At 40.1% G+C, this 26,726-nt stretch overlaps 1 protein-coding gene across 1 annotated transcript in view; it reads right to left on the reverse strand.

Annotated features, from left to right (window-relative positions):
- Positions 1-26,726, reverse strand: part of plce1 (phospholipase C, epsilon 1) — a 286,649-nt gene that overhangs the window by 8,371 nt on the left and 251,552 nt on the right. The window contains exons 25-31 of the mRNA XM_059947571.1: positions 22,563-22,824; positions 16,620-16,738; positions 16,074-16,202; positions 13,833-14,036; positions 11,693-11,866; positions 9,891-10,109; positions 8,388-8,599 (exon numbers count right to left, since the gene is read on the reverse strand). Of these exons, the coding sequence (XP_059803554.1) occupies positions 8,423-8,599; positions 9,891-10,109; positions 11,693-11,866; positions 13,833-14,036; positions 16,074-16,202; positions 16,620-16,738; positions 22,563-22,824 (1,284 nt within the window). The 3' untranslated portion in view covers positions 8,388-8,422. The remainder of the gene's footprint in view (positions 1-8,387; positions 8,600-9,890; positions 10,110-11,692; positions 11,867-13,832; positions 14,037-16,073; positions 16,203-16,619; positions 16,739-22,562; positions 22,825-26,726) is intronic.

A 26,726-nucleotide genomic window follows, 5' to 3' on the forward strand; every position in this document is an offset into this window, starting at 1 on the left:
AATCTGTCTCCTGCTAGTCAGCCAATCTTCCATCCATGTTAGTATCTTATCTGTAATACCATGGGCTCTCGTTAAGCAGCCTCATGTGGCTGCTTGTCAAAGGCCTTTTGAAAATCCAAATAAACAAATTCCACTGATTCTTCTTTGTCTATCTTCCCTGTTATTTTCTTAAAGAATTTCAACAGATTTGTCTGACAAGATTTCCCCTTAAGGAAGCCATGCTGACTTTGGACATTTTGTCATGTGCCCCTTTAAGTATCCTGAAGCTTCATCCTTAATGATAGACTTCAGCATCTTTCCAAACACTGAAATCAGGCTAACGGGTCTATAACTTCTGCCTCCCTCCCTTCTTAAAGAGTGCAGTGGCATTTGCAATTTTCCAGTCTTTGGAACCATTCCAGAATCAAGTGCTTTTTGCAAAATCAGCATGAATGCTTCCACAATCTCTTCTGCTACCTCTTTCAGAAACCTGGGTGTAGTCCATCTGGCCCAGGTGCCTTGACTACCTTAAGACTTTTAAGCTTCCAAAGCATCTTCTCTTTAGAAATAGCAACGAGCTAGTGTCACAGTGCTCCATTCAGGGTCTTTTCACCCTTGCAGTTTCTTAACTGTACCCACAAGGGTTCTACATCTTTGTTTCCCCCTTCCTTTCCAGTGCTGAAGAAGGGTCTCGGCTGAAATATCAACTTTATTCATTCACTAGATGCTTCCTGACCTGCTGAGTTCCTACAACATTTTGTGTGTGTTGCTTTGGACTTCAAGCAGCTATAGGTTTCTTGTGTTAACAACTTCTTGTAGCCTTTTCCTAAAAAATTGATCTCATTTTTTAGCGACATTCACCCCACCCCCTCTGATTACCTGCCTGCCTTTTTGATATAATGCGTATCCTTGGATCTTAAAGCTCCCAACTATGCACTTCTTCCATCCATGACTTGTGCCCACAATATCATACTTGCCAATCTCTAACTCTGCTACTAGATCATCTACCTCATTCCCTGTACTGTTTGCATTCAGGTGTATTCATCAGCATTTTTAATTCCATCACCCTTTTTGATTTTGGCCCCTGTTGCACATGAACTCATCCCACTGACTGCAATTTTGCCCTATCATCTGCCTGTCCTTCACAGTCTCAGTACACATTGCCTCTGCTTGTATAGCAACTGGCCCATCCTCAGCCCTATCACTCTGGTTCCCATCTCCCTGGAAAATTAGTTTGAACCTCCTTACAGAGGATGCCATGATTGAACTCTTGACGCACCAAGCTGTAATAGCGTCATGCTACCGTTCTCCCACCAACTGCACATATGCTCATTCAGCATGTACTGTATTAGTGGTTTACAAAAAAGGAGGGACACCTTATTTGCAGTGAGCAGCAGACTGAGATATACAGTGGAGAACAGCAGCTACCTGGAAGGAACCTGTAGCTAGGAAATTGAAAGTGCTGTAACCCTAATCTCCACATCGAGAGCAGACCAGTCCTAGATGTGGCTGAAGATCACCCCATGCAACACATATCTGAGTAACAGCAGCCTTTATAAACCTAATACCATTAGACCATATGATATAGGAGCAGAATTAGGCTGATCCATTTTTCCTTTCTCCTGCCCCAATCTCCTGCCTTCTCTCCATGTCCCTTCATGCCCTGACCAATCTAGAATCTATCATCCTCTCCACTAAGTATACATAAAGACTTGGCCTTCACAGCAGCCTGTGGCAACAAATTCCACAGATTCTCCACTCAAGATCCTGGAGGAACTCTGCAGGTCAAGCAACATCTAAGGAGAGGAATAAAGTGCCGATGTTTCAGACCATGACACCTCATCTGGTCCTGGAATGCTGGCCCTTTGTTCACTTCCATAGATGCTGCTTCACCTGCTATGCTCCGCCAGCATTTTACGCATGTTACTGTGGATTCCCAGCATCTGCAGAATCTCTAAACGTGAGTCTGCATATTCAAGTATGATCTTTAGAACAGGTGCATTTGTTTGCCTCCTGTCTCCAGATACCCGATCCTCCCTGAATCTGCTGTGACATCTGTGCAAATAATGGACAAAATGATATCTCGGGCACTCATTCAATAAGTTGGTCAGTGTTAGCTTGAACACACCCTGAGAAGTGCCTGTGCAGTCAGTAGTTCACTCTGGATCTGCCCATGTCAGTAGAATATCCCTTAAATTCTTTAAATGATTTAAAGAATATAGCCATTGTGTGCCATTTTCCTGTGATCATCCAGCCATGTAGTATTAAGATCTAATTTATGTCAGAACAGATTGAAACATCCATTGCACAATGGTTGCCATTATTAGGTGCACATAGGACTCCGGGAAATTTAATTATACATATGGATTCCAACCAGAAGCAGCAGAACCGATTACAGTGTTGATGTGATTGGTTCATCCCAAGAAGCAGCAGCATTCTAAAGGAAGGTTCAGGCAACAGTGGCTGACAAGGTACAGCATTCAACATGTGTGGTGAACTACAACATGGCAAAAAACTATTGGGGAACTAGAGAATGGGGAAGCTTTTAAAAAGAAATAAGGAGAGAAAAGATGAAACATGAAAGACAGCCAATAATAAAAAAAAGAGGATACCAATTTTTTTCATCTATATAAAAGGAAGGCAAGAGTGCCTTCAGACTTCCAGAAAATGATGCTGGAGAGTTAGTAATGTAGGACCAAACAAAAATGGCAGAAAAACTGAATAAATATATTGTGTCAGACTTTACTATGGAAGACTCAAAAATGTTCGGGGGTAGAAATGAACTTTTTCACTATTACCAAGGAGATCGTGCCTGGAAAGCTGGAAGTCTTAAGGTAGATAAATCAGCTAGACCAGATGGATTAGACTACAGATTATGGAGTGGTTGCAAATGTCACTTAACTCTTTAAGAAGGGAGGAAGGCAAAAGACGAGAAATTATAGGTTAGTTAGCCTAACTTCAATGGTTTGATAGATGTTAGAGTCAATTGAAGAAGATGTTTCAGAATACTTGGAAGCACATGGTTTCTTTAAAGGGAATTCTTGCCTATTGTAATTCTTTGAGGAAATAACCAGTAGGATAGACAAAGGAAAGTCAGTGGAAGTTGTTTACTTGGATTTTCAGAAGGACTTCAACAAGGGATGCACATGAGGCTGTTAAAGAAAATAAGAGTGCATGGTATTACCAGAAAGATAGACAGAATTTTGACTGCAGGAGACAGAATGGGAATTAAGGGAACCTTTTGTAGTTGGCTGCAGGTGACTAGTACTGTTCTACAAGGGTCAGTGTAGGGAAATGTACCGTCATGCACTTTGGTGGAAGGAATAAAGGAGCAGAATATTTTCTACACTAAGGAGGGCAAATGCAATGTTAGCATTCTTTTCAAGAAGACTGAAATATCATATGACTAACTGACAGTGTTTGGGAACAGAAATTTCTTGAAGGAGGCTGTAAGAAAGAAATCAACTGCAAGACTACCTGAGCTCTGCAAATTGTTTTGCACATTATCTCAAATTACTGGCTATCTAAACTATCCTAGAGTGAACAAGAGACTGAATCCCAAATAAAATTCAAAAGCCTTTAGATAAAATAATAAGACAGAAACCTTTAAGATGTCATTTTTAAAGCATGTATAAAATTGAATTTATGTTTAGAATTTGCATTTTATTTCAAGATAACCATTAAAATGCAACTGAATTCACCCAAGTCATTCAAAAATAATCTGCTTTTTCATGGGAGAAAGTTAAGTTTTTGATGACTGATTTAGAATAAAGTGAAACCTTACAAGAAGTTGGCATCAGCTAATTCCTTGTATTTTGAGCCAGTATGATGAGTTAAGTAGAAATCCTTTGGCACTTGGCAGCGAAGAGCAAAGAAACATTTTTAAAAGATAGTAATGTGATCCAACTACAGTGTTGGGTTTGCTCTGGCAAAGAACTGGCAGTGCCATTATGGGGCAAATTTCCTTCCTTCTGCCCCAAATTTCAATGATTCTGAGGAACAGAAGTTTTCCAGTAATCTAAATGACTATGTAACATCAAAAGAATGCATGTCTTTCTTTCACACAGCAATTCAAAATAACTGAGGTTAATGGAAAATGTTGCTTTTCTCACTATGTTGAAAAATAGAAATTATGGGAGATAAGTTATCAATGGAAACAATACAGGGTCACTGACCCAGTCACAAACTTCTTTTCCTCTGGGACCAGGAACAGTGAATAAATACGAGTCATGAGAAATAGCCAGAAGCACCATCTCATAAATATTGTTTCACCCCTGGCTTTGGCTTTAAGTTGCATATCAGAGACAATAAAATTGTAAGACCATAAGACATATTAGCAGAATTAGACCATTTGGCCCATTAAATCTGCTCTGTATTTGATCATGGCTGATCCATTTCATTCTTAACCCCATTCTCCTGCCTCTTCCCCATAACCTTTCACACCCTGACTAATCAAGGATCGATTAACCTTCACATTATTTACTCTTCCCTCTCTTTTACTCTTTATATTTCTAAAAAAGTTTTGGTATCTCCCTTGCTATTATTGACTTGCTTACCTTCGTATTCCATCTTTTCCCTCCTTATGGATTTTTAGTTGCCCTCTGTTGTTTTTTAAAAGCTTCCCAATCTCTTAACTTCCCACTAACCTTTGCTCTATTATGTGCCGTCAGTTTTGTTTTTATGTTGGTTTTGACTTTCCTCATCAGCCACGGTTGTATCATCTTGCCTTTAGAATGCTGCTGCTTCCTTGGGATGCATCTATCCTGAGCCTTTTGAATTGCTGCCAGAAACTGCAGCCATTGCTACTCTGCCGTCATTCCAGCTAGTGTCCCTTTCTAATCAACTTTGGCCAGCTCCTCCCATGCTGCTGTAATAGGTTTTGCCATGTAATACTGATACATTTGGCTTAGGCTTCTTCCTCTCAAATTGCAGGGTTAATTCTCTCATATTATGATCATTGCTCCTAACCATCTTAAGCTCCCTAATCAAATCCAGTTCATTGCACAATACCCAATTTAGAATAGCTGATCCCCAAGTGGGTTCAAACTCAAACTGCTCTACAAAGGCATCTAGTATGCACTCTACTAATTTTCTCTCTTGGGATCCAAAATCGGCACCAACCTTATTTTCCCAGTCTATCCCCCATGACTACCCATTGCCCTTTTGACATGCATTTTCTATCTCCTGTTGTAATTTGTTGCCCAAATCCTGGTTTCTGTTGGGAGATCTGTATATAATTCCCATCAGGGCCTTTTTACCCTTGAAGTTCCTTAGCACTTTGAATAGTGGTGCCCACAATGTCATACCTGTTAATCTCTAACTGTGCTACAAGATCATCCACCTTATTTCATTTACTGTGCTGACTCAAATATAACACCTTCAGTCCTGTGTTTGTTACCCTTTTCAATTTTGGTCCCTTATTACACTGCAACTCACCCCACAGACTGCAATTTTGCCCCATCATCTGCCTATCCTTCCTGACAGTCTCCATACACAGTGCCTCTGCTTGTATACTAACTGTTGCACCCTCAGTGCAATCACTCAGTTTCCCACCCCACTGCCAAAGGATATCAATCCTGCTTGAGTTAGGGTATAACTTGTCACTTTTGTACAGATTATACCTTCCGCAGAAGAGATCCGTATGAACTACAAGTCTGAAACTCTGCTGCTGCATTAGTACTTCAGCAGAGCATTCATCTGCCAAATCTTTCTATTCTTATCCTCACTGGCACGTAGCACAGGCAACAATCCAGAGATTACTACCTCTGAGGTCCTGCTTTTCAGCTTCCTAAATTCTCTTTTCTGGACCTCCTCCCTTTTCCTACCTATATCATTGGTGCTAATATGTACCAAGACTTCAGGCTGCTTACCCTCTTCCTTTAGAATGCAGTTGATTTGATCTGCAACATCCCTGACCTTGGCACCCGGAAGGCAACATATCATTGGGGAGTGTCTATTGCGTCCATAGAATCTTGCGTCTACTCCTCTAACTATGGAATCCTGTATCACTACTGCAGTCCTATTCTCCCCACTTCCCTTCAGAACCTCAGTACCAGAGACCTGGTCCACTGCAGCTCCTGTGGTAGGCCCCACCCAAAGTATCCAAATGGTGTATTTATTATTGGGGGGACTAGCCACAGGGGTACTCTGTAATGGTTGTCCAGTTCCTTTCCCTCTCCTAACAATAACCCAGGTACCTGCCTCCTGCAGCTTATGGGTGACCACCTCCCTGTAGCTTCTATCTGTTACCTGCTCAGTATCCCGTATGAGCCGAAGGTCATCGAACCGCAGCTCCAGTTCCTTCACATGTTCTCTGACGAACTGCAGCTCGGTGCACCTGGTGCGGATGTGGTTAACCGGGATGCTGGAGGTCTCCCAGAACTCACACATCTCTCACAAATTACAGCTCCTGGAGCCACTACTTTACAATGTACTAACAGATAAAGAATGAAGAAGAAACTTATCAGATACTTATCTTTCTCAAGCCTGTTCTTGCCAAAGCCTGATGAGCCAAAGCCACTCTAACACTGGTCCACCCACACAATGGTAGCTCCACTTGTCCCTGCCTTAATCTGTGTTCTTGATTATCAATCGTGATTTTATTGGACTGCTGGAAAACACCAAAAACTTGCGAATTCTCCTATTTAAAACTCAGTAACAGACCTGTGTGTCGCCTCCACTCTCACTGTAGTGCAGTTCGGCAGACCAGTGACCACATACTTTCAGTTACATTCTTCATGATGCTGCACAGTTAATTTTATGTTATTTAGAGTGGATTTTGTGCCATATACTATATAATACAATACAAATTATCTGTCGTGTGAATAAAGCTTAGAAAGAACCTTTCCTCTCAAAGAAACGAACAAAAATTGAAAGGATGTTTCAAAAAAGTACCAAGAAAAGCCTTTTTAATTATTTCCAACAATGCTTACCAAGAAAAACCTTTATAAATAATTTCCATTTCCATCTACCCCAGGAACTAAGATATCCTAGGATTCTCATTCACAGGACAAATGCCACTTTGAAACAGTAAAAGTGGATTTGCTATTCATCTCCAGCTCCTATTGTTGTACAGCAGCTTTGTTTATAGCGCACTACTGATTTTTCAGCTGACGTATCAGGTGCAGCTAATTGAATGCCAATAAATCTGTGATCGTTTGCCAGGCTTCTAATTTCACCATTAGCTGGCAGCCAAAGTATCACAACCTCTTCCTCCACTGGCAGGGCACTGAGTCATCAAAGCCAGACCCTCCACAAAACATGACACCATGCTTCCTGCCACTGCTGCCAGTGGAACTTAGGGAGATGTTTATTACCTCCAGAGCTCAGTCAGCAGTAAAGGAGCAGTGTAACACTGAAAGTGAAGCAACATCACTGACTGAAATCAATAATTCTGCTGAAGACACCATGTGTCTAACCTAAACTTTTGTTTGTGCATACACACAAATTCTTTAAAAAGTGAAAACTTATTTAGCAAAAATAAGACTCATCCAATTTCCTTTATATATTGCAGTCACTCTTATTTAGCAACTTTTTAAAAAACTTGTTATTTACTAGAGCCAAAACAAATAATGATGACGATGGCATCCATCCGTCTTGAAGGACAATGGATTAATGGCCACTGGAGTGATCTCTCCAGGCTACAAGCCTGGGTGGAAGGTAAGGAGATTGTGGGATGCCCAGTCATCAGGATACCCCTCTCAACCTCACTGGTGTAGTCCAAAGGAAAGTGAAGCAATATTTTGGTTCCAGCCTGGCTGCAGGAGCTGCCAGAAGAGTGTCCAGTGACGTCCAGCCGCCATAGAGGCTCCACTCCGGATTTTCTGTCTGGGTTTACTCCCATAGCTTTCATCTCTCCCAGGCTGCCCACAAGGCAGTGGGGCTATTTACCCATAGCTGGTGAGTTATGTTCTAATTAACTATCCCTCAGGAAGAAGTGCCACAGAGTTAAAACTGCTAGCATTAATTTCTAAAGCGCATTGGAACTGCCTAATGGTTTCACACAATGCTGAATTGGCAACAGGGTTTAGGATCTTTCCTTTCCTTCCATCATGTTCCATCTGTCAGGCTCAAATTAGTCTTTACAAACCTATTGCTTTCTTCCTCGTATAAACTGGTTCAACAAATAGTGATAGGTGCAAGAGTTCTCCAATTACAGCGAGAATCTGAACTTAAGGATCTTTCAATAGTTTGTTACTTATCCCCAAAGCCTGTATATCAGAGAATTGTGGGGCATAGAGGAGACCTATTCTTCCACATGGATATCTTGGTCACCACATCACCCCAGTAAAAATCGTCTCTCTCTGCCTCATAATTTGACAAAACTGCTCATTATTTTTGCAACTGAGCTCAGTTTGTAACAACCTGATATTGGCAAAGGCAATAAGGAATTAAATGCTGAGCCCTACCTAGACAGTCACGAGCCGCAATCCTGTAAGAGGTATTAATCGGTGATCTCAGCAAACGACAGACTACATGCAGCTTTTTCATCTTTACTCTGGCTGCTCTCAGGGGAGGTCATCTGAAGTGGGATTGAGAAACTCCGGCTTGGTTTGCTTGATTTTGTTAACCTCTTCAGTTCGTTGGCAAAAGAAAGGCCTTTCTTCTTCTCTTGTGCACCCTGCCAACACATTCTAAACTTTATTGATCAAACCAAGCAATCACAAACAGTGCAGGCAAGAAATTAGTATAGTAAACATATCATGACATCTGGAGAAAGTCACTTTCAATAGAAGTAAAGCAGACTTCTTAATTTTTGGCATGGAGGCAAAGAAATAAAATTGTCTAGGCTTTTCCCACAGATGGAGTAGCATTTTTAAACTATCTTAACATGCTATAAAATTAAATTTAGCATGATCTGGTTTACTGGTAAAGCATCACATGTAATACTGAGGTGCGTGCATTGTTTTCTGTATATTGGATATCACAATCCCACTTTATTTTCTGAAATGGAAACTCTCCTTATAAGATTTTCTAGATTTCTTTCTGGTGCATTAATTCCTTTTTCACCCAATATATTTTCAAGTTTCTGTTGTTTGAATGATGCTTTCAAGGTCACACATATTGCTAATGTACCATTGCCGTGTGGTGTGGAATAAGGATTTCTTAAATTGCTTCAGTTCCTTGAATTACCCTATTGTAACAGTGAATCAAGTTTCCAGGGTATTGTTGACCACTACTAAAACTAATCAAACTGCATAATTTGGTGAAACCACAGATTGCTAAGGTTGATAGAAAATGCTATTTAATTTGTTGTTGTTGAGTGCCATTGTCAACTCATGGCAACCCTATGGATAGTGTAGTTGTCCATATGGTTTTTGTGGCAAGATATGGAAGAAGATTGCCAGGCCCTTTTCCTGTGCAGATACTGCAGCTGCCCAGGTTGGGACCTGGTGGGATTTGAAGTCAGGACCATCTGCCTCGAAGTCCAGTGCTGATGCCACTACATCACAGGCTGGTATTTAGTTATACATTGGTATACAGTACATTGTCAAGGAGAAACAAAGGTAAGTATATTATGTTACTTGGGGACACATGTTTATGTAGAAGGCTAACTACAGTAACAGTCATTTATAAGAATCTTACAGTTTATAATTGCTCCAGACGCCTGGGCATGTAATGCAGGTGGCCACTTTGGTACAGTATTGAGAGAGTGTTGAGCTCTTGGAGCTGCAGGTGCAATGGTATGTAGGACCTCACAACAGCTTTTAATGAACAGCAGATATCCCCTGGTATCCTGAACCAGGTTTATCGATGGTTATGTTGATCATTGTTTGTGCGATCTTGTTTTGTACTCACAGGCTCCCATGGTTCTCTGTTTGCAGTGTTGACTACTCTAAAACCTGATCAGTTCTGGAGCAAAAACTACTGCATCTGGTCCCTTTTGACATTCTGAATTTCTGGTTACTCACCTGTACTTGCTCTTTCAACTTGAGGATGAATTTTCCTGCTCCTTTCCACTTGTTCTGGGCTAGAAATACTGACTCATTCTCAGAAAGGATTCGAAGAGCAGGTTTTGCCATGGATGATTTCTTGTTTAATGGCTCTTTTGTGACTTCCTCCACAAGGACGTAATCACTGGGATTTGGGTTGCTCAGGATGCTGTAGGAATATTTAGCTTTACTCAATGCCTGTAGAATAAGTAAAAAAAAAATCATTGAACTGTTACAGGCACTGAACAGAAGGAGGCTATTCAGCCCATCAAGTCCAAGTCAGTTTCTAGTAGAACATTTCTATCAAACTGATTCCCTGCGCTTTCCTTGTGGACTTTTCTAACAGGTTCCTACCCAATTACCTTTAGGAAGCCCTGGCGGATTCTATTTCCACCATCCTGCAGGCAGTGAATTGCAGATCCTAACTAATAGGATCCTAATTGCAGATCCTAATAGGAGTGAAGAAAATCCCTGGCATTCTCCCTTGTACCATTTACCTGAAATTTCAAAATATGCATTCTTGATTCTCAACCCATTCTCAAAAGGAAAGAATTTCTCTCTCTCTTTAACCAATCTAAATCTTGTACATATCTATCAACTCGTCTCTCAGCCATCTTTGGCGAGAAACCATAACCGTTTCTGTCTAAAATTAATGCTGAAGTTCAGTACTGTGCAAAAGTATCAGACACATATATGTAGCTAGGATGCCTGTAACCTTTGCACAGTACTGTAATAATTTTATGTATTGCACTGTACTGCTGCTGGGGCAAGAAATCAACTTTCATGACACATTTTGACTGATGATTAACTTGATTCTGATATGAGTCTCTATTGCGGACTGAGGTTGGGATGGGAGCAGGAAGAGGGGAATCATGGTTGGGAAAAGGGGAAGTGAGAGGGGAGGGAGCAGGAAGCACCAAAGAAACATCAATAAACCAATTGATTGGAATCAAGTGACCTCTCCTGGTGTTTCAGGGTTGGGTGTGTCTGCACCCTTGCCACCTCTGTTTCTGGCACTCCTTCTCTGCCACCTGTCCCACACCCCTCCCGTGAAGCTCCACCCTCACCATTCCCAACATCTTTAACTCAGCCAAATTCACCAGCTTGTTCTCTGCTCCATGTTGACAAATACAGTACTGTGCACACTACCTATCAGCACACTTTGCCTTCCTATCTTTATTCTTACTCTAAACGTGTGTGCTAAATTTTTTTATCATAACTCTTCACGAACAATAGTTGGTAATTTCAGCCTCTCAACAGTGCCAGTGTTGTAGCAGGCAGCTTCTGCATTTCCCAGTTTCTTAGTCTGCATTGCTTTTTAACTGCCAGAGCGGCTTGCTCTGTATATTTTAAACACTATACTTCTATAAACAGTTGGTGGAGCTCTTGTTTGTTTCCAAATTAATGGTGTGGAAAAAGCGAGGATCAGTGCTCTGAATAAAAATATGTAAAGTGAGCAACTCTGTACTGATTCTGCAGCTAGCTGGAAACAAGGAAGACAATTTGAATTAGGATAAGATTAAAATGTTTTAAAAATTAATGTAAAGTTATTGGCAAGAAAAGCATGGTATTCTTGAACTGAACAAGAGTATGTCTCCACCCAGCACATCCCTGCCTCCATAAGTAGTGTAAAGCCAAGTCTAATGTCTGTGGCATATTAGTTAACTGAGGATATTTTACAAAAATGCAGATTTCAATCTTGCTTACAGCTGGCTCAAGGTTTAACTCAGCATTTGCATGCACATTCTTTGCACAGCCTTTGCTCTCAAATTGTGACCAACCTGCAGAATAATGTCTTGGGCGGTACTGAACTTTGAAGCCCTGATGACTGTACGGGGCTGTTCTGGGGAGACATCGTGCACCTGAACCAAGAAGCTGTCGTCTTCTGTTGGACTGCTGTAGTAACTCACATCCTCTTGTGTTTCATTCATGCAGTTCCTTTGATTTAGCTCCTGCTGAACATTTAATGTCAATAGGCTTTCCATTACATGCTGATACCTAGCAATTCTATTAATTATTTGCAACAGGCAAGTTTCCGTGGCAACGTTCATTGATAATTTTAATTGGTCTTTCGTATGTCAGCCCTCCTCCAAGATGCCTCAGTGACCTGGAGATCTATGTTGGCTGGAGTCAGGGATTTGGATCTTGGAAGGGTCACCCATGCCAAACAGGTCAAAGGATAGAAGCCAAACTAAGAGTGGTTCACTGCTCCATTAATTTGGAGGTTCAGCTCAGGGCTAACAACCCTGACCGGTCAAACAAAATTGTTCTGAAGAACCTTCCTACATCTGAGTGTGATGGTATTTCTGAATCCCCACCCACTGGGGCTTGCATGACTGACAGTGGTGAAAATTGAGACGAGGCTACTGACATGAGGAAGGAAGTGCTGAATAACACCAGAGATGGAGGATCTTCATTGCTGCCCTAAATGCCAGTGGTGTAATAGGCCGTAAGTAGGTAATGTCAGACCCAATACCGTATTTTTAAATGGCTCTAGCATTCTGGTTTAGTTCAGCCTTAAGTCAATATTACATGTATTCTTCAGCATGTCTGTATTTTGATGAGTGAACAGGTGAGTGCAGTTGTATGCACACATTTGTTCACGTGTTAAATATATCTGAGAGCATGGGCATATACATATAAAATTCCAAATATTTTTGTAATTTAGTTAATAAATCTTCTTCCTCCTCCTATTTATGTACCAGGTGTGTTAAAGAAACATGTTCTCTTGACTCTGGTGGACAAGACCAGATCAAGAATTTTTAAAGTGTGAATTTTCAAATTGTGGTTTCTCAACATTTCCATATGGCATTTTCATTCTGAACCAATAGCCACAATTAGAAGTATGACTCCTCTCCTACTAGTGCTAGTTTGTGGCTCCTGAAGTTACAGCAGTGGGGATGAAATTTCAGCTTTAGTGCCAGTGACACTAAGGAGTGGGACTCTGGTGTCAGAGTCAGTGCATTACATTACCAATTGCACCCATTTTCCTTATGAGGCCAAACTAGGGTGAGAGGAGCTTGTAGCATCAGTGCACAGGTCCCAGAATAGCATTTGTTTGGCTCAGTAGACAGCTGCTGATGTATTAAGGTTTATAACAGTGGGGCGGTCTAGACTAGAGGGCACAGCCTCAGAATTCAAGGACATCCCTTTGGAACAGAGATGAGGAGAAATTTCTTTGGCCAGAGCTTAGTGAATCTGTGGAATTCATTGACACAAACAGCTATTGAGGCCAAATCATTGGGTATATTTAAAATGGAAGTTGACAGGTTCTTGATTAGCAAGGGGTCAGAGGTTACAGGGAGAAGTCACGAGAGCCAGCCATGATGAAATGGCAGAGTGGCTTGATGCGTGAAATTGCCTAATTCTGCTTCTATGTCTTATGGTCTTATTAGGCCTCCAGCACTCTGTGCTATCAAATAATATGAAAACTGTTACATTGTCTTTTTTTGTGAAGTTGGTCCTTCTACCTTTGTCATTTCTAAGCTTAGTATCGGGTTGTTCTTTGATCCTTTGGATTCAATGATTATTCTCTCAGGAAGAAAGCTTCTCAAGTAAGGGGCTAGTAGATTTAATCCTTTGCTTGACAAGCTTTTCCCCTGATCCTCTACAATATCCAAGCATGAAACAACCATCTTCAAATTGGAAATGCATATGTCAACCTCAGGTACATTCCTGCTTCCCCAGCCGATCTTGAACGTGTCCTGATGTGTCATTGGTGATGATCGTGATAGTGAACGGATGTGCAAGATTCTCCAAAGCATCAGGAAGCAAACCCCAAAAGAACATTTGTCAATCCAAAATGGAACCTATCCATTGCTATGTTGAATGAGAAAAATATGAAAAATATCTTATGCACTGCAGAATTATTAATAATGTGTTGCATAAAATAGTCTTGTGCAAGAACAGAAATAAACATACCTCTTCTTTGGTTTTAAAGATAATTTTTCCAATAATTTTTTCCTCTAGAAGCCAACAATGTGGAATTTTTAGAATTTCCTCCTCAGGACTAATGACTCTCTGAAATGGCTGTTTCTTGTTCTTTTCTTTAGAAAGGGAGGTTTTCTCTTCCACAAGGAAATAGTCAGAAATGTCTGTCTCTGAGTTACCTGCCGATCCTATGATCTGCAAAGATTAGTTAGAATCTTTCAACCTTCTACAGTGAAACGGATCAAATTAAATAAACCTTAATTCAGTTTTAGTTTTCAAATGAATACATCTCACGTCTATAAACAAATGTTCAGCTGGCTTCCTGTTTAAATGCCCCTTCAGGTGAAAATCATTCTCAATGCTCAAATCTCGTCATTTTGTCTTCCAATCCTCTTTAATGTCCTCGATGTAATTGTTAAATTGTTCCCAACTGGCCACAGCTCTGAGCAGTACAATAATCAGCAGCGTAATAGGTTGTGTGAACCCTGAAGTGGCTCTAGAGTTTACAGTAAATAGTTGCTTTATGATACTGCAAATGTTCCAGTTTCTAAATACATCTGGGAAAATTTCCCTGCCTGTGTTTTGTTGCTTATTCCATGACACGGGCTATGGGCATGTTGGATAACTTGCATGGATTTTTTTTTCTTCCCATGGGATTATTTCTAACATTGGTTTTCATCAGCTAGTCCTTTACAATAAAATCTTACACCAACATACTTTCTTAGAAATAATGTTTGTATTTGTCCAGTACTGAAAAAAAAAAATGTAGCTAATGTTTTTTACACCTCTGGAGTTGAAAAACCATAATTGTCTGTGGCTTAGTTAATTTTTATATTTTATAAATCAGATCTGCTGAGCTACTGCTGTTTATCTTCTGTTTAACTGACACTTTACATTCTGTTCTAGTAACCTGAGCATCTATCCATCTGACCTGCTGAGTTCCTTCAGGATTTTGTGTGTGTTGATCTGAGCATCTATACATTTTCAACATATGACCGAAGTGGGATGGTGAAAGAACAGATGCTGCACTATTGCCCATCCTTCTCAGCGTCTGAATGTAGCACAGACTGTTGGGAGGCTTTTCTTTTGTCAACTATAAGGTACTTATGTGCACGACTGATGTCAGGTTGATGCAGTTCTTTGTCTTGTTCTTGTTACCCTTCTTAAACAAGGGAACAACATTAACCACCTTCCAGTCTTTGGGAATAATCTTCATCAAGACTCTTCAAAATCTAGTATCTTTCTCAGACTCAGTCTTTGAAACCCCAGAAGATATAAATCTAGTCTGTTCTACTTTTCCTCTTAAGACAATCCATCAATTCCAGGTATCAGTTTCTTTGAATCACTTTAGATCAAAACATATAGTGAAATGTGTTCTTTTCAACAACTGTGCTGGGGAGGTGTCGCCACATTTCCAGTGCCAACATAGCATGCCCACAACTCACTAACCCTAACAGGGCATCTTTGGAATGTGGGAGGAAACCAGAGCACCTGAAGGAAACTCACATGGTCACCGGGAGAACATACAAACTCCTTACAGAAATCAATGGGAACTGAACCCCAATCTTACAGTCGGCACTGTAAAATGATGCCTTAATCACTATGCTACACTGTTACTCGGTAACACCCTTCCTTAAATAAAGAGACTATTTCTTTATCCAGTTTCTGGATTTTGTCTCGTCACTGTCCAGCATAAATGAAGCACTTCAGATGTGGCCTCATTAATACCCCATATAACTGAAGCACTTCACATCTGATCTCACCAATACCCCATACCGCACTTCTGAGTCAGGAGTTAATATGCACTTGCTTGAGAGACAGAGATATTTCATTCAGTGTCTGTTCTTACTGCTTCTCACAAGGGAATGGTTGTTCTAGCCACTGAAGTGTTCTATATTCCAGCAATGATATCCCACTCAAGAACAAAATAATATAAAAATATAAACTCAACATCATCCTCTTTTTCAACCGTATTTTCTATCAAAATGTCCATGAACTATTTTATTTATTTAATGGATCTGCAAATGAACCAGAAATCAATTCTGAAGGAACACAAGCACAAAATCTGGATTAAATTTCAGACTTGTACTTTTTTTTTAAAATTCCTAAACAAATTACAGAAAACACACATGATTTCCCAGCAAAGTTTTCAAGCTCTCTTTTTTGTTAGAAAGCATAATTTTCCTTGGGTTGCTTTGACCTTCTGAGTAACCCAACTATTTTGTGACTCACTTTGAATATCAATTGCCTGGCCGTGGTCTTCTCATTGACAACAAAAACGCCGAATGGTTCAGCACCCGGAACTCCATAAACTGTGACATGGTAACTGATAGCAGCTCTTTGGTCTTCTGTGCTAAACAACTGTTTGGAATAAAAATAGTGTTAGTTCTTCCCTGATAACCACAGCAACTGGTCTAAATACTGATGACCACAAAAATAAACTCATTTTAAAATAATCCCACCCCCTCCGGTCTTCTCCTATCATTTCGCATTTCCCCCTCCCCTCACTACTTTCAAATCTCTTACTATCTTTCCTTTCAGTTAGTCCTGATGAAGGGTCTCAGCTCAAAGCGTCGACATTGCTTCTCCCTATAGATGCTGCCTGGCCTACTGTATTCCACCAGCATTTTGTGTGTGTTGTTGAGAAAGAAATGCTTGCTTTACCAGGGATGTCCAGATCCCAAAAACTTTATGCAGAAAAAATGTTTGATTGGATTTCAATTAAAATCTGTTATTAATTAAATGAAAATCGTGGACCAATAGGTTCACTCAGATTACCACAGATGCCAGTGGTAGAACTCCAGAGTTATTATCTTCCATTCGTCGACTGCAGATGAAGAGACTGGATATCTCCAGGGGTTCATTATGAGAGTTTCTCAGCTGTAGATGTCTGTACCCTAAAGCAGAAAAGAATGGACAAAGTTAAATACAGTGAACATCAAATGCCTTCCAAGTCATCACAGTACTTCATCAAATTTGATCAGCTCCTCCTGATAATAACAACTAATTTGTCTTTTCAGCTTTCAACCTTTTTATTCATCTCCTTCACGCATCCATCAAACAAACAGGATAGGCTCACAGTTTGGAGCCTTTGGCCAAAGCTCCTCCGAAACCAGATACTGGAAAGGCGGTCCTGTATGATGCTGTCTCCGCAGTCACTGTTTCCTGAAGAAAGCTCTTTGAAAGCCTCAGTGTACTAAATAATAACAACCACCTTAGCTTGAGAGGTGTTCTGAAGAAAACAACAACTAGATTGCAAGGTTACAGCTGTCACTGTAAATGTGTAAAAATGACAACAGTTAACTAATTATCCATGCAAGGAAGATGAAATCTAATTCTATTTCAAGAGAAGAACATTGAGAATTAGAAATTATGATCGCAGTCTGATTCAGACTGTATTTCACCTGTTGTCCTCAATTAACAGACTACATTATAAAGACAAGAGATGCTGGAAATCCAGAGCAACACAGAACAAAACCCTGAAGGAACTCAGCAGGTCAGGCAGCATCTATGAAAATGACCGAACAGCGACACCCACCATCAAGACCAGAAAGGAAAGGGGGGGGGGGGCAGATGCCAGAGTAAAAAAATGGTGGGGGGGGGAGAAAGGGTTGAAGGACAAGCTAGAAAGTGATTGGTGAAGCCAGGTGGGTAGGAAAGGTAAAGGGCTGGAGAGGAAGGAATCTGATAGGAAAGGAGAGTGGACCAGAGGAGAAAGGGAAGGACACGAAGCACCGGGGGGAGGTGATAGGTGGGTGAGGAAAGAAGATAAGAGGCCAGAATGGGGGAATAGAAGAAGAGGGAAGAGGGAGTGATAAGGAAAATAAAGAAAAAAAACAGATGGAGAAATCAATGTTCAAGCCATCAGGTTGGAGGCTACCTGGACATAATATGAGGTGCTGCTCCTCCACCCTGAGAGTAGCTTCATCGTGGCAGAAGAGGCCATGGACCAATTAATATTATAGTATAATTATAAAAGTAATAATAAACCACATTGTTACTTTCCCTAATTCAACATAGCAGGTCAGAATGGTTCAAGCTGACAGAAAGGTGACAGTAACTCTGATATCCACAAATCACAATAGCGGCGTGCAAAAGAGCGTCTCTGAACACACAACACGTCAAACCTGAAGTAGTTGAGCCACACCCAGTTTCAGTGGCCACGTAAACAGGGTCACTCCAGTACCTAATAAAGTAGTCACTGAGTATATGCTTCACCCAAGGGAGAGGTTATTGGAAAAGAGACACAGGCTCTCCAGTTGTATTGGAGTTTGTATCTATCAAAATAAAGAAGTGCACCAGCATCTAGGAAGGCAAATGTTGTTTGTCATTGTTGCAAGATAACTTGAGAGAAGATACCAAACTGGTATGGAAGGAACCGGTCAGACTGCATCTGGAGTATTATGTAAAGACTGGTCTTCAGACCTAAGGCAGGGAATACTGCTGCAGAGGGAACTACGAAGGATCATCCTCTGCCAGTGTGACCTGAGACAGAGGGATCCCGAAGTCCCATCATTTACCTTAAAAGATTTCCAAAAATCACTCTATATAAAAGGTTTTTTTTAAAACCAAAGCACTAAAACATGGGTTCCTGTTTCTATTTCAATTCAGAATTGTGAACCAAACTTGCGGCTGTACTTTAGGTTTGCAATCTGCTATAATATCTACCATCCCATTATAATATCTGACAACTTTAAAACTTGAGGAAAAAGTAGAGATAGGTCCTCAGATCATTGAGGTGAGGGAAAATTACTTCAGCCTGAGATGTTCCATTAATTTAAATGAAAAGAGTAAAATTGGAGGCTGAGATATATGGAATTGTACATTACTGAAAGGGTTATATGATTACTGAAGGAGAAATAGCTTTTCCAGCACACTCAGATTCAAACACCAGAATTATCGGCAATGCAAGTATATTGTAGTGCATTAGAAACTCAACTACAGCCAATACTTCAAAATCTTACAGCTGCTGACTAGGTTCAAAGCCAATATACAGTTGGCCCTCCTTATCCACAGATTCAACCAACCGCGGATCAGGAAAACCCAGAAGTTCTCTCTCCAGCACTCGCTGTTTGAGCATGTACAGACTATTTTTTCTTGCCATTTTTCCCTAAACGATACAGTATAACAATTATTTACATAGCTTTTACATTGTATTAGGTATTATAAGTAATCAAGAGATGATTTAAAAGTACATGCAGTCCCCGAGTTATGAACATGTTCCATTCCTGAGTCCATCTTTAAGTCAGATTTGAAGTTGGAACAGGTATATCCGGTATTGTGTAGCCTCAGTTAGTAAAACGTTTGTCTTAGTATATAGTATATATTTTACCTTTCTATGCATATAAAACTCTTCAGAAACATATGTATTTCTATAATTAAACCACTGTGTTGCTTAGTAATAATTGTAGCTTTCATTGGGGCAGAGCCTTTTAAATGCTCCATTAAAATTGTTCCGATCGTTGACTGACTGTAGTCAAATGCTTTTCCAATGTCGTTTCACCTCTTTCCGATCGCTTTATTCCACTTTATTTTCAATCGTGATCGTGATTATTTTCGTGATCAGAAACACTGCGGATTCAGAGCTGCGCCAGGTCCTAAAGTCCACTGCGCTGAGACAGGTTAAATAAGGTCTGGAGTTCTGCTGGGTCCTAAAGATCACCATACTGAGCAGGTTAAATAAGGGACTTCAGCATCCATGTTTTTTGATACCGCGGAGGGTCCCGGAACCAATCCCCTGCAGATAAGGAGGGCTGACTATATTGTGCTTTAGTTTACATTTGTTATGCTAAAGGATGTGTTAAAAGCAATAGGCAGTGGTTTTAATGTGACCTTACAAAGTATAAACATAACAATAGCATTTAGAGTCAGCCGTGTTCTTATGACATTCCAGTTCACGCAAAAGTGGTATGCTAATTATTGTTGAGACTCGACGCAGACTGGGAGACCGTTTCGCTGAACACCTACGCTCGGTCCGCCAGAGAAAGCAGGATCTCCCAGTGCCCACACATTTTAATTCCATGTCCCATTCCCATTCTGATATGTCTATCCATGGCCTCCTCTACTGTCAAGATGAAGCCACACTCAGGTTGGAGGAACAACACCTTATATACCGGCTGGGTAACCTCCAACCTGATGGCATGAACATTGACTTCTCTAACTTCCGTTAATGCCCTTCCTACCCCATCCCTGACATATTTAGTTGTTTGTTTTTTTTCTCTCTCTCTCTGCCCATCACTCTGCCTGTTCTCCAACTCTCTCTGGTGCTTCCCCCCGTCTTTCTTTCTCCTGAGGCCTCCTGTCCCATGATCCCTTCCCTTCTCCAGCTCTGTATCACTTTCGCCAATTACCTTTCCAGCTCTTAGCTTCATCCCACCCCCTCTGGTCTTCTCCTATCATTTCGCATTTCCCCCTCCCCCAACTACTTTCAAATCTCTTAGTATCTTTCTCTTCAGTTAGTCCTGACAAAGGGTCTCGGCCTGAAACGTCAATCGTGCTTCTCCTTATAGATGCTGCTGGCCTGCTGTGTTCCACCAGCATTTTGTGTGTGTTGTTTGAATTTCCAGCATCTGCAGATTTCCTCATGTTTGCTAATTATTTCATAGATTTGTGATTTACTTGCCCTAAATCCATTCCCTGATCAGAATGCAATAGCATTATTCCATTCTGCACATATGCCTCGATCCCAGTTTAATTATCAGCTTTGATTAGTAGTTAGCTCAATTATGGAAAAGTTCATTGCTTTTCTTACTTGCTCTGACCTCGTTTTAGCACCATCTGCAAACCTGAACATCATGTTTATTGTATAAATAATCTCTCATCCAAATCATTATTACACATTAACAGTAGAAAATTTCCTAATAATGATCCTTACTTCTAATTTCTTTTCATCTTGAAAGCTCTTATTTCTGATTAACTGTTATTTCCATACTGTGAATTAATTTTCTAGCCAACCTCACATGAAGAGGCTCATTAATTTACTCATTACTCGGTGACAAAGAATCTTGTCAAAAGCTTCATGAATATAACGTGCATGGTATTAGCTGCATTCCCTACGTGTCAATCCTTTGTAAAGTAGTCGTGGGTTACTGGGTTACTTAAATAGTCTCCTTCTCCAAATACACAAGCAACTCTCTTAAACAACTACTTTTTAACAAGCTCATTTCTGAGAACTATCAAAAATGCTTCAAAGACTTTTTCCTGAAACAGCTGTCAGATATAAACATAGTTGTCTTTATTTGATAGATTAACTTTGACCCTCACCTTAAACATTAAGTTAGCTACTTTCCAATTTTCAGGAATTTGTTGCAGTTATTAACAAAAGAGTAATAGACAGCTTTCACAGTTAAAAATACATCTCCTGAATGATTTGTTAATGAAAGGTTCTCCTCTTGATTGATGCTTTTCACATTATCAATCTCCTTCTCCTAGTTTGTTCCCAGACACATGGTTTCGACCTGGTAACTTGCATTCTCCTCCTTGACAAAGAGATATCTGGTTTGGCTGGTTACAAATTGTATTATTTCTTTATATTGCATTTCCTACTTTTAAGTGGAATTTATTCTCACCCATGTTACCAAATACAATTTGAAAAAGATTTACAGCTAATGAATTGTAGCAGAAATTGACAACAGCTCACCCACTGACTCCCTGTTACAGCAGTACCTAATTCTTGGTCTTTAATCCAGCTAAATATCCCTGGAACTTCTTAGGAGTGTTACCAAATAAAATATAGCAGCAAGCTATACAAGCAGATAATAGGATAAATGATAAAAAGATTGGCCAAAGAAGCATGGCTCCAAAGAGCATCTTAAAGAATAATACAAGGAGAGAGGAGCAAGAGTAGGCCAACACGCATTTTAATATGCTCACAACTGATAACGTTGCCCTTAGCTCTTGTGCTGGTTCCCCATAACTTTCAACTGCCTGATCTCTCAACTTTGTATCTACCTTCCACCTGAACTATATCAAACAATCTGGTCTCTACCACACTCTGGGGCAGAGTAAGTCCAGAGCTTCTCTGCGCTCTGAGAGTAGGCATTTATGCACATTTCAGTTTAAAACTACCTTACAACTATGTTCCAGGTTTATGATTCTCCTAATCAAGAAAACATTTTAACATCTTTCTTGTCAACACCCCCTTAAGATCTTATAATTTTTAAATAAGATCATCTCCTGTTGTTTTAAACCTCCAAGTAATATAGATCCAAACTGTCCAGCCCAGGGGTTCCCAACCTTTTTTTATAATGCTATGGACCCCGAATCATTAACCAAGTGGTCTGTGGACCCCAAGTTGGAAGCCCTAGTCTAACCTCTCTCAATAGGACACCTCTCTCATCCCAGGCATTAGCCTAATGAATCCCCTTTAGGCTGCCTCCAGTGCTATTTATTAGTTACGCTTATTACCAGTCTTCCAATCCCTTTTTTCAGTAAGGGTACTAAAATGATGCATAGTTTTCTAGGTATACTCAGCTGTAACAAGACTTCCCAATTCCTAAATGCAATAAAAGTTAAAATTCTGTTTGCCTACTGGGAGGAGAACAAGAAAGAAGTGAATAGGGAAATAAAATTAAATGGGAATGTAAAGCTGACAATTAAAGTAATTCTCATTTTCATAGTTCATGCAATTTTAAATGATTACTAGTATTTTACATGGTATCCAGCATTGGAACCTTGTTCCGAGCATGATCAAACCTCCCAAAGCAAAAGAACCGTTTTTACCTCCTTTAAGAGCTTTTAACTGGATCACTCTTTGTGCCGTTACAGTGGAGCTGTTATTTTCCACCACTGCAAAACGTAGGAAAACGAGGTCTTCAAAGTAAACTTGGAAGAAGAATTGCTCATTCCACATGGGGTTCAAAGTGTTGCGATGAATGGGTTTAGTGCGAAAGTGACTGCTGTCCTGAGGCATACCCAGCACGTCAATTTCAATACATGGACTCCCTGATGTGTTGCTGGGGCACACATACTGCCCAGAAATAATCTAGGAAAAAGAATGTTAAAAAGGTAAAGAATATTACATTCCCTTTGGATAAAGAATATGCAAATCTGAACTGCATGAAAACTCATTGTGAGATCAGTTTTAACTGTTTCTGCTTTTTTTCAACTAAACTGGAATTAATTACAAAATTATATTTTCCATTCTAGTTTTCATGCAGTTCAGATTTGTATATAAAACATGCTTTATCTTGGTTCTGTCAAATTCCTCTCATTATTTTTATTTTGCTGGATTGGCAAAAAGAGGAGGAAAGCATTTGGGTTGAAAACAAAAATGGTGTATAATTTGTAGTTTTGTGCTATCGACTTAATTAATAGCTGATGTACTCTGACACAAATGATGGGATTTGTTAAATGCAGTTCAAAACACTGTAGTTGGAATATTTCTAAATAAAGAAGAGGCAAATGTTGTTTTAACATCGTCTGGCACAGTAGCTAAGAAAATTATATGGCCGATCACATGCCAACTGTCTATTCAAAAATGTCTCATAACCTTATCCAAATGCTTTATTTGACTGTTGCTCAAAATTGATTGCTTCTTCGTGATTTTTAAATTTAAAAGAATGGAACTAAATGCCAGATGGGTAAAGCAGCATGTTATATTGCTCAAAAATTATCACTGTCAACTCATTGGGCCTGAAAGTTTCTGATGAGCGGTTCAGAAACAGGGTGCACTTCATGTGCATTAACCTTGATTGATTTTTTAATCATTCAATCACTTAATGGAGAACTGCTATACCAACACATCCATCCAGAAAGGTGGCATCACTCATTTTTCTAGGTGCCTTGAACATACCTCAACAGTTAGCCAATTGATCCATGAGGCCAGGCAGAAGGAAGGCAACCTAACAGTCCAGCAAATGCCTACAGATCATTTCCACACGTCCTCATCCAGCTTGGCCTGGACCACTACCATATCCCACCACTAATGCGAGATATGATCACCTGCTATCTAGGAGGATTCAAGCTACACTTCACTTCAGCCCTCTTTAAAACCAGGTTACAAGACCTCCAAAAAGGGATTCCAACCGGCTGTACCATCTCCCCCATCTTGTTTGTCATGGCTAAAGAAGATCGAGAAAAACCTGGTAAATTTAAGACACAGTTGTATGAATATGTTCTTCTACCAAGGCAGAGAGGCAAACAGGGCAGTCATTTTCATCAAGGAGAGGATCAAGCCAGTCATATCAAAGAGGCCTAAATCCAATGTGCTGCAAACTGCCAAATCATGGGAGATGAGGGTTGATGTGGGGAGGAAGCTGCAATTCCTGGAGGTGGTGCAAACCACACTTCAACCAGACATCATACTATGGTCCACCAAAAACAAGAAGATCATCCTGGTGGAGGTCACAGTACCATGGGAGGAAAGATGTGAGGATGCTCATGAGAGGAAGGCCCTGAAGTATCAGTCCTTAATCCAGCACTGCAGGGAGAAAGGATGGCAGACATGACTATTCTCAGTGGAGATCGGCTTTAGAGGGTTCCCAGCAAGGTCAGGATGGAGGCTACTGTCTGTGCTGGGCCTTGATGAAAAGAGCAAGAACCAAGCAGCCCATGGGATGGGGAGGAATCAGGAAGAGCCTCTTGCTGGATATGGAGCAGGTGACAGGACTTGAGCTGGAAGTCAGAAGCAGATGGACAGTGAATTGGCCACCACTGCTGACCTGCCGGCTGGAGAGTGTGGAGGTTAATGGTTGAAACACTCTCTGAAGGTTGGGCACCACCTGATAACATCTGCTCCTGAACAAAGGCTACGCTTACCTCATCAGGTGCCTGAAGAGAGCACCCCAGTGTATGATGCAAGCAAATTGAAGAACAATTAACATGGACAGCTGTACTGGTTGCTTGAAGATGTTATGCATAGTACCACACCCATGCTTTTTAAATTTGTAACTCCTTAAGTTCCTCATCTTCAAGAATCTGTCCAGCTGAGTTAAAGAATTAAGTTGCACCACAGTTTCAGACTCAGCATTCCAGATCCCACCAAATCTTTGGCCCAAAATAATTTCCTGCTCATTTTCCATTCAGATTGCTTATCAATAATATTAAATTTATATCCCTCTTGTTACTGACAATAATGTTTTACTGTCCATACCCCTGCATCATATTGAAGGCCTTCACAGAGTCACCGTTTAAGAGAATAAGTCTGTATTTTTTAACCTCTCTAAATAACTGAAGTCTCTTATCCCAAATAATATCCTGGTTAACTTGCTGAACAGCCATTCTTATACCTCTCCATCTTGTCCACAACTAGTGACCAAAATTGTCCATTTTCCTCCAGCTAAGGCATAATCCAAAATGTATTAAGTTCTAACAAGATCATCCTTTGTACATATTTTGTAGGTAGTCAAAAACTCCAGTACTGCATAAACTTTTAAAATCAAGTTCTCCTACCGATTTAAGACTTGGTGCTAATTAACACTAAAGCTTTGCTCAGTTAGAAAAGAGTGGTTGAGTTGGGAGAAGTTATAGAGAAGTGTGTGCCAAGACTCTGTTGAAACACGGTATGTTCTCACATTTAATTAAACAGTCCATAGCTCAAAGTCACATCAGTAGCAGTAAGATAGTTTAATTATTTGAACAAACTTAACTATGTGATAAATCTTGAGGCAGAGATTCAGAGAAGTTCAAGAAAGAGAATGAGGTTATTCAGTATATTACGTCTGCACCAGCCAGAATAGAGCTTTCTACTCTGTTTCAATTTCCATTTCTTGGTTTGCTGTCTGTAGGTTGAAAGTTTGGCTAAAAGCTTCTGAAAAAAAAAGTTTCTGCCTCCAGATCATTGTTACTCTTTGAGTGAAAGTGTTTTTCCTCAGTTCACTCCCTATTCTTAATGGTATGTCTCTCATCATTAATTCATTCGCTAAAAGAAATAACTCCTCCTTCTCTCTCTATCTGGCCCCTATATATAAGGACACCTCTCCTCAGCCTTCATTATTTCAATAAGAACAAACTCTAATCTATCCAGTCATTCCTCACAGCTAATATTTCAAGTCCTGCTAACATTCTTATTGATCTTTTCTGTTCGCTCCAATGCCATATTCTTCTTGTATGACATCCAGAAATGAATGTAATTTGGAACAGAAGTCTAACTAATGTAACAGAGCTTTCTTACTTTTATATTCTATTCCTTAGTCACTAAAAGAAAAATTGATATTATGATATCTTAACTACCCACTTGTTTCTCTTTGGTCCCTTTGAACATGTTCAAAGTTCAAAGTAAATTTATTATCATAGCACATATATGTCACTATATACTACCTTGAGATTCACTTTCTTGCAGGCATTCACTGTAGAAGAAGAAAATGAATCTTAAAGTGACATTGACATATCAGTATCCCAGTACTCAAGGTGGATTTGCCCAGCCGACTATGCCTCACTAAATGGAGATAACTTTCCATTCACAAAACTACTCATCAACCATTGCCCCTTGCTGCACTTTTGAATTGAAAAATGCTACATAGTTTTGAGTCCCACGGGTTTTTATTTTTCAAATCAGCTTGCCAGATGGGGCCTTATCAAGAGCTTGCCAAATTCAAATATTTGACCTTCCTTTCAACCTCCTCAAAAAAAATCATTTGACATGACAATTTAATGACAAATCCAAGCTTGAGGTCTAAAAGGCTTTAAAATTGTTAACCCATTTTCCCATGTCAAGTAAAAACAGCTTCTGAAAGGACATACTAACAGTGTGGTATAGAAAATCACAACTTATTCTTTCCGTATCATTGTACGAACAAAGTTTGCTGCACAGGGTTGTAAACTCAGCGAACTCCATCATGGGCAGTAACCTCCCCAGCATCAAAGATACTTCAAAAGTCAATGCCTTAAAAAGGCTGCTTCCATCATTAAGGACCATATCACCCAGAACACGCTCTCACAAGACCA

The sequence above is a fragment of the Hypanus sabinus genome, chromosome 22 (genome assembly GCF_030144855.1).
Source record: "Hypanus sabinus isolate sHypSab1 chromosome 22, sHypSab1.hap1, whole genome shotgun sequence".
NCBI classification, from domain to species: Eukaryota; Metazoa; Chordata; class Chondrichthyes; order Myliobatiformes; family Dasyatidae; genus Hypanus; species Hypanus sabinus.